Genomic DNA, 9489 nt, shown 5'->3' with positions numbered 1-9489 from the left:
GGGGACTTAAAAAACCCATAGGTGATCATTTGTCACTTTCATCTCTTGCCAACAACTTAGTATAAATGCAGTATGCACCTGCTGTGTTGAATAAATGTTCATTCATAGATAGTAGTGAACATTTATGGAAAGCTGGTTGAAGTGAATGGATAGAATGTCCATTTTCCTCCATAACTTAGAACTATCCATTTAGCACATTGTCTGAACTGGACCAAGCTTTTTGCCATAGTTTTGCCTTATTTTATGTTTCTGCTGACAGTGAGAAAGACGGATGGAGAGCAAGGCTCCAGGCCAAGGTGCATTATGTTGCGTGTGTGTGGGGCAGTGTGTTGGTGGTGATACAGTATACTGCTGAGTATGTTGCTGGGTATCCTTTTTCCTGCGCATCATGCATTTTGCTGCCAAGACTCAGGTTTTGATAGGAGTGCCAGGGCAAATTATGCATGCACTCCTTTTTTATAAAGAGAAGAAAACTCTTTCCCTTTTGATCTCTTGTCTCAGTGTTTTTGTCCCCGTACACACACGGACGCACACTGTTTTTCATTACTGTAAGTGTGTGTCCGTGTGTGTGTGTGGAGATGTTTTTCTTATGCAGCCTACTCTATTTGGCTTGGAAAACAAAAAAAATGTGGGATCCGAGGGGCAAGACTGGCTATAGATCTTCTATAGTTTACGACAGAGCAGAGTGCCATTTGTTTTCATGCAGAGGTTACAATGAACAATGGAGGTGGATGAAGAATCAGAATCCCATTATAGATCCTCCTCATGTTGAATTTTTTCTGTTGTTTGCGTTTCATAATCCAGTATTGATCTGGGACGCAAAGATGGAGAATACATCTTGAAACAAAATTCACCTACGAGGAGGTTTATTCCAAAATGACACGTAACATTTAGAAACCCAAAACACATCACCACACACCACCACCTACTCAATCAAAATGCCTGACGGGAAAAAAGGCACTGAAAGGAAAATGCTATTTTAAATTATGAAAATTTATTATTTATAAGATTTATAATATGCGCAAATGTTTCCAGCTGACATATACTCATTCCAGTGGAAGAACTACAGTGAGAATTTTCACTGAAAAGTTCACCTTTGAGCCTCTGGGGGATTGCAGGTCAGTCAGCTAATGGAGTTGAAAACTTTATTTCAGTTAGCCAAAATTACCTCTAATATAAACCCACAAAGGACTTTATTGATCACTTCATGTTGTATTACATGCTGTCAGAGTGCAAGCATACTGTACAGCTAAGTGAGGAAGGAATGCTGCTGTTGCTGTGGCCGGGCAGCTGAGTGCCCAGCTGGGCTACTGGAAGTCTGTGCTTCACTTGCCTTTTGCTGCTGTGAGGTTTGCTATTGACCTTTTCACACAATACTTGAAATCAAATTGTCCACTGTTCGCGCTGGCAAAACGCTGGGTTTGTGGCCAGAATGAAGTGAAACACTTGGCTTTAAAACAGCAGTGTCCATGTGCTTACCAACCAGAGTTGTTAAGATTTTTGCGTAGCCCTGTTGCCTCACTGTCCCAAATAAAACACCACTGCCTGCAATAAGTCAGGTGACTGTGGGTTTTTGCATGCATGATTAAACTGCATTTACTCTTTCTCCTCCTCCACTTTGTCTCCTACTGTGACTTCCATCTGTGGACAGAATTAATTAAATAGACTTTGAGATTACTGCAATTTGCACCTGGTGTGATATTTGACAGCAGTTTAACAGTGCATGCTAAATGCAATATTTGATACATTTACTGGCAGCAACATTTTTTTATGAATTTTGTTGCCTGCTTCTGTGTGTGGTCATGATGATGTGTGTGTCAGGAGAAACTTTCCTCGAAGATGAGCCAAAAGAAAAGAAAAATCAAAGACAAAAATAGTGTTTCTGGTTTTCCTTGATCAGAAATGCCAATAGATCACAATATTATATATTTATTTCAGTTGCTGTTACAGCTAACAAGTGGCAAGCCCTACTTCCTCAACTTCACAGAAAGAAAAACACTATGTATGTGTTGTTTTTAATGTAAAAGAATGAGAGGATGAGGAGGACTCCGACTGTTGATGGTGGCAAGCAGGGGAGAATAAAGCTGGGCCACGCTGAGACAAGCAGGGCGTGAGGTCTGAGTGGCAGACAGGCGAGGCAAGAGCTCAAGGTGCTGGGCTGTGTGTGTGGCATCAGTGAGAGGGGCAGGTAGACAGGCAATGATCTTGAGGCATATAAAACATGTGTTAGTAGCAGGCAAAAAAATGATAAACTCAGTACACACAATAATAAGCGGCTAAGACAGCTGATACCAAGGTGGCTGAAACAACGATCTGGCAAAGAGTGGGTGAATGACCAGGGTAGAAATACTGCTTGGCTGATGAACTGATGGATGGCATAGGGGTAAGTAACCAGGCCTGTGTGCAAGGGATCAGGTATTCAGGCAGCTGAGAAAGAGAGTGAGAAGAGCATGTAATTGTCAAACAAGCAGAAATTCTTGCTCTTAGTAGGCATCAGTGGTGAGTATTGAAAATCTTTACCTAAGTAAAAGTCATAAAACATTGCTGAAGTAAAAGTAAAAATGTTATGTTATGTTGCCTGCTCTCCACCAGCAGCATGATGTTATTAATTGTTGAAGATTTATTCCTGATTCATTTTGGGTATTTTATTTGAGGCTTTTTTCCTGAAAATAGGTGCCATTTTCCAACAAGATAGTAGATAACAGGCTAGCTGTAACAAAGGTATGAATGGCAAATGTAGTGAAGTTACATTTTAACTTACTGGCCCAAATAAAAAAATCAAGAGCAAGAGTACAGTTTTACGAAGGAAAGTGAAAGGTTAGTTGAAAAACATACTATTTTTTTTACTTATTTGCGTTGCTTGTAACAAGTTACTATTCACCCCTGGTAGGCATATGTGATATGGAGCTTATGCAAATAACCAGTTACACATGACTGTTCTCAAACTGGCCTGAGGGTTTGCCGTTGTGAACAGTGCATGATGACACAATCCTGACTATGACATCGACAGGATTTACAATCTTGACAAAGCTCCTCCAGAGCCACAGGAAATGTTATGGAACTGTTTTTACAGACAGAGTAATACTAACCATGATTAGTAAACTGATGTTAATGTGTATATTCAGTGGAGTGCCCCTTTAAACCGACTACACAGTCTAACAAGAAAGCCTTGCCATGAGTATACTGTGTATTTTTCTCTAACAAACATTTGAAATCATAACCTACAGAAAGATTCTGGATGACAAAAATGTTACAGAGAGAAACAGAAAATGATGAAATCTAGGTAGTGACAATAAATCCAAGTAATACTGGTGAAATTCAGGTCATGGTATGGTGTTATAAAATAATGTGCAGCCATTGTCACTCTGGCGATGGATGGTTATATCTGCTTTACTGAGCAAGACTCCCGAGGGTAGAAGAAAGTATGCAGTAAGCTGTACTGATGTCTATCACGTTCTTGTTTCGTGTTTCTTGATTTCAAAGTACTGACAGGAACCAGCATGACATGAAATACACAATAGCAAATTATGTAGCCTAGATCATAAATACAAATAACAATAGATATCCATGTATCACATGCTGGCTGTAGTTTACTTTAATTAGACTTTAAAGTAAATTATTTTTACCAAATGTTATGCTCTATTCTTATACTGTAATAACATCAAAGAACATGCATTTTACCTGAGCATGAAACTGGACTCCCCGCATAATGAGATAATTGGTTATACTCATTAGCAGTCTTACTACATTTTGTGTACAACATTAAATCATATTCTGATTGCACTGATAGTTGGGTGATGCAACCAAAAATATTTATTTTATATTTCTAAAAAAGGTCTTCATTCCACAGACTGATGCCTTGATTCTCTGGAGCCTTTATTTTAACATATGCAAATGTTAAAAGAACTAACATCATAGGAAAAGTACATGCAAATTCGGCTTTAAAAGTGGATTTTCCGTATTTACATCAGAGTCATATATCTTTATTTCTTTCTGTTGTTCTGAGTTCCTTCTCTTTGATCAGTGGTGCCATGCAGAGTCGGGCTGCCAGAGTCATTATGACTCATGAAATAGGGAGAAAGTCAAGGCACCTCATAATGTGTATTAATAAAATCAGCTGAGTCAAGTATTGCTAACAAATATTGGAAACATTTGCAGGTTTGAATTCAGCCTCTAAGCAGGCACTGGCTTCACCATAATTTATGATGCACTGTGATCGTCCTGATGCAAAGTGTGAAGACGCAGAGACATGATTCCTAGTTACATATAGTTTCAATAAAATCGCTTCGTGGTGGTTCGCTGCTGTCACCTTCTTAAGTTGAACTGCACAGAGTTCAATAATGGATTGTGTTCTGCTTTCCCCTCAAGGACTGTTGTTATTTCATCATTTATCTGTCACACACTATCAGTACTTATCATAGAAGATACCAATTACTGTGTATTTATCCTGTATGTATTTCCTGTTTCCTGCACTCAAAAATGATCTATGTCTATGTGGTACAGTGCTGCAGTGTTTGCAGTAGATGCAAGAAAATGTGGATTCTACTGTATACTGCATTATGCACAACACGTATTGATAATTCACATGTCATCAGTCTTGAATTATATAGAAAAAAAAGTGGCTCACAGAAAGAAACATGATGTATATATCATCAGCTAACTGTTCTATGCTGTTCCCTGAACTTGCCAAATGTTTCTACACATGTATCGTTGTATTTACTTACAGTATATTATGAACAGTTTCTACTATGCTCACTCCAGCAGAATGTATGACTGTGTTATGCTGTCTACACCACAACACCACCCAACCGAGAGCATCCCACTAGCATGATAATAACCACTCTGTCTTCCAGTACTCAGTTGGTGTGTGTGTGTGTGTGTGTGTGTGTGTGTGGGTGTGGACCTCAGCATCAGTAGACCCATGTCATTCCATGTATTTTATTTGTTGATTCACATTACAAAAGAAAGGACCACACTTGTCTTAAATGTGGTTATTTCTTCCATGTCACCCTATGCTATCTAACAGTAACAGTGGATTGGTTCCATTAATACCATACAAGTGTGGACCTTTTTTTTCCGTAATGGGATTCAACAAAAAAAATCTATTCCTAGAAATACATTACTGACACAAGGACATTGAAAAATGTATTCTCCTGTGCATAGAAAACTTGCCAGTGGAGTTTTATTGGGACTTAATGATTTTAAAGTTCTAGTAAAAGTCTAAATTTATCTTGGATTGTTTAATTTTTTTATTTTATTTTTTATGTTTTAAAATACTTAATCATTCTCCTGCCTTCTAGGTAGTCCTCCATTTTTATACAGTCTGGAGCTTAATAGTAGTTAAGAAATCCACTACAATTGAGCATTTATGTTTTGTTATAAAAACATAATCAAAAAATCAAGTTTCAATAGACTATTTAGTTGATTATTTTTAGTATTATTAAGTTTGCTTATTTCTTCTTTTCCTACATGTTGGAGTTTGAATGTCAAATTATCCTTATTGCAACAAGAATTAATCATTATCTTGACCTCACTATATTCATGAATGAGTTTAAAATGAATGCCCTGATGTTCAAATAGCCACAACAAAGTAAAGTTGATGCATGATTCAAAATCTGAGTACAATGGGAAATCTTTTTTCTCCCGACTCTAATTAAGTTATTAAGAACAAATACAAAATAAGATATAATCCACACAATGAATAGAACCCTCTTTAAAATGCATACTTAACCATTTCACACAGGTCATAAAATTGACCAACCAACACAGAAGAATATGAATTTCCCTGAGTGAAAATTTAAATGATTGCACTAGTGTAATAAGATGTTTTATATTGAATCCTAGATAAAGTACATTTTGACGCCAATACTGCAGTCCTTGATGTGCATGCACCCAAATTACTTCTCAATTAATCATTATATCACAGAGAAATGTTAATGATAACATTAAAGTTAGTCTTCACAGTAAACAAACATTCATTAAGTGAAAGAGTGGGGATAGACAGTTCCACTGCAGTATATGGAGGTACCCTCTTTGGTAGGTAGACATTGTTCAAGGATTTAAGTCACTTATCAATGTTGAAAAATTTAACAAGCACATTTGCAGCAATATTATGGGAAAATATCTTAAAATGTTTTACTATATTTTTCTTTTTTTCAAAATATTCAGAAACCAAGGTCCACATTTGGCCAGTATAGACTGATAGTCCAATGTTTGTAATATAGGAGTGTGTGTGTGTGTGTGTGTGTGTGTGTGTGTGTGTGTGTGTGTGTTAGCGATGAATCACTGATCTTTTGTTAGGAACCGTTTAAAGCTACTGTGTCCCTGGCCTGCCCTCCTCCAACTCTCTGCCATACGACAAAGAGTTCTACTTATTACACACAATATCTTTCAGACCACTTAGATGTTTGAGAATTTTTAACTAAAACTATAACTAAAAGCCAATTGGGTGCTCCTTTAATATATTGTTCCTTCCTATATAAACCTGGATGCAATGAAGTGCCTCTTCTCTGCTCTTCAGTGTCCCTTTTTAAGTGATCTTAATGCATATGGTCTTTAATAAACTGCACAATCTCCAACATGGCTAAAACCTGCAGAAGCTTTAAGGAAATGGTAACAGGCACTGATTATTAAGGACCAAATAGGAAGAATCTCTGCAAGCATCCCTCACTGAAAACATTTTAGTGCTCGTTATTTAATGCACTAACATTAGCATGTCCATACACTCCCCGATATCAATTACCTCACTGTAATTCCTTTTCAGCCGTGCGTACATCTGCACTTCCATTTCCACTAATCTAGCTGTAAAGCCTACATGTTCACAGTAGGCTACAGCTGCTGGAGGGGCAACTGTAAAAGCGTCTGATCTGGTGCTTAAAATCTGCTGATGCTGGAAATAAGGCTTAACCACACGGCCTCACTGTCGTTCAATCAGACTGCTGGTGCTTGGAACAGGATTAGTCTAGTCCCTGTTGTATGTGCACCAGAACAATTGCATTATATTTAGAGATAAGGGGGAGGTGGGGGATTCAAGTCATATATGGTATGTTTACCATGTCCTGCACTTATATCCATCGAGTCCTAGAATTAAATACTGTGTGTCTAATTCTAAATTATTAACCAAATACCCCCAGAGACACCACCGTGCAATGAATAACAACAATTCACATTAGTATTAATGTATTTTCTGAATTAAATAAAATGCTAAATGCACTGCCTAAATTGTTACTCTGCAGTTCATTAAGCCCATCGTTGAATGAGCATTAGATCATGGCCTATTAGACTGGTGCTTGATTGGCAAGTGGTGAAATTAGAAGCTCATTTTGCATTCACACTTCAGTTGAATTGGAAGGTGTGCACCTTCAAAACTTGTGTCCTTGCTTAGGTTGAAAGATGTAATTACCTCCCGAGCTACAGCCTCATGGCAGTCCTGCCAGTCTAGACAAGAGGTGATTACACCTGGTTAAGCTATTCACAGCTAAGCGTTGCCCTGGTCATGGTCAATAGTTTGCGCTCTTGGACCTGTTTTTCCTGTCTTTTTAATACATTCCTCTATAAAAGGGGAGAATGTAACATGGTCAGAATATAATAGAATATTTCATGTAGATACCACAGTGACATTATGCAATTTCCCACACTAAATCATAATTAACTACAGAAGCTCTTATCGACTGGAGGGTTCATGGTCCATTGCAAATCTGTTTGGCATGAAAAGTGATTGAGTTCCACTGCTCTAGATAACTGAATACCTGTGAGCATGCAGTTTGTCTGAAGAGTGATAAGGTGATACTGTAGTGACCCCACTGAGAATGCGTCTTTGTGCATGGCTTTGTATCCAGGGAGTTAAGAGCTCACAGTTGTGTATAGATTATCACCTGTGACCTGGTCAGGATGGGTAGTTTTCTGTTGTTTTGCACTTAGTGCAAATAGTTGTCTCCTCATCTCTTTTTGTTTCACTTATTTTGCCCCTGTTCTTCAGTCCTCACTCAGCTGTGTCTCACTGAAAGGGACCTCAGGTGGTGCTGTTGTCCTGACAACCAGTAAGGGGAGCATCACAGCCAGGCGGCTGGATAATCTGAGAGAGAGGGGCGGGGGGATCTTCCCAGACTGAACAGAATCCAGCCTCTCTCCATTGCCGTTGCTGGCTGTGCCGTCCCTTTACGCGGAGAGCATTACGCATCAGTGGACTATAGAGCAAGGATCCCGCACCTAAAAAGTATTTTAGGAAACCCGTGTCACTCATCCTTTTCCGGACTGCTTTGGACCTAAAGGCATTCAGCGTTTTCTGAGAAGTCTGGACAACTACTTCTTCCCCCGTTTTTTTTTACCCTTGGATCTATAGCTCCCGAAAAGCGCGCCCCTGTGCTTTAAAATGCAAGTCGGACGCAAATCGTGTTGGAGGCAATTGCAGGCTTCTTTTTTCAGACTGCTATGTCTTATCCCCACAGGATTCCCCGTCCGGAGCGTGGATATGCAGCGGGCCACCGACAACATCACCATCCGCCAGGGCGACACAGCGATTATAAGGTAAGAGTCATCTTCCAACTTTCCTCTCCTCCCGTCTGCCTCCGGATGCACAGCAGCATCCTCCCCGCGAGCAGCATGCAGCTGCAAGCTACAGATCGCAGTAACACATGTGATCATTTTATGTACTGCGTTAGTTTGTTGTTTTTTTCATCGCTGATTTTATGTCAATTTCTGTTTTCCACAAAGAAGTAAACGGAGATGGGAAGTGTTCGGATGAGAGTTGATTTGCTTAGGTTTCCAACTTTTATCCCACCTACCAGCCCTGATGATATGTCTAAAATAGAAAATATCCTGTTGGGACTGGTCTTTCGCATCGTAGCAGTGTCGTGCTCGATAATTAGCATCCCCTATAAAGAATTACGTATAGTTTACGTTCACTTACATGACGCAGAGAGCGCCGAAGCTCCTGTTTTACTTCAACCAAAAAGCTCTTGATACAACCAAGTGCGTCACGGTGTCCGGAGACGCTGTTTCTGTGCGGATTAATAATTCTAGACACGCATAAGAGGATGATGCGAGGCGACAGAGAAGCGTTCAGTTTTGGTTGGATTTAATGAATTACTGTAGGATGTTTAGTGAAGATTAACTGCTGCCTGTAGGGGACACGTAGCTACATAAAGTACCAGCAGCCTCAAAAAGACGTTCATTTACCTAATTCAAACTCCCTTACTGTACATCTGTACATCCCTGTTCGCAGCCCCATGAATACAAACCTCCACTCTCCTAATCCAGTTTTGTATGTAATATGGAGTCAGTTTGTGTCCACAATAGCCTAGCTACAACTTAATCACTTACTAGACAATGCAAGCTGTCAACTCTGTGGTATTGTGATGCTGCTGGGCAGATGTCAATGGTCACGTGATCGTGCCATGTGTTTGTGGCAGGCTATAGATGCAAGGGGATTTATATTTGGTTGGTGTTTGTAAATAAGGTGCCCCCCCCCCCCCCCCCCCCCCCCCCCCC

General features: G+C 39.5%; 1 protein-coding gene across 2 annotated transcripts in view; it reads left to right on the top strand.

Annotated features, from left to right (window-relative positions):
• Positions 1 to 9489, top strand: part of LOC123985620 (limbic system associated membrane protein) — a 520828-nt gene that overhangs the window by 262849 nt on the left and 248490 nt on the right. The window contains exon 2 of one of the 2 annotated variants that reach the window (XM_046073301.1): positions 8448 to 8526. In XM_046073301.1, coding sequence (XP_045929257.1) covers positions 8448 to 8526 — 79 coding nt within the window. Of the gene's footprint in view, positions 1 to 8049; positions 8527 to 9489 lie in introns of those variants that run through there. The other variant, XM_046073300.1, reaches the window with a different exon arrangement.

This window comes from Micropterus dolomieu, linkage group LG17 (genome assembly GCF_021292245.1).
Source record: "Micropterus dolomieu isolate WLL.071019.BEF.003 ecotype Adirondacks linkage group LG17, ASM2129224v1, whole genome shotgun sequence".
Taxonomy (NCBI): Eukaryota; Metazoa; Chordata; class Actinopteri; order Centrarchiformes; family Centrarchidae; genus Micropterus; species Micropterus dolomieu.
The sequence above is the reverse complement of the archived record's forward strand: the minus strand, read 5'-3'. Positions and strand labels throughout refer to the sequence as shown.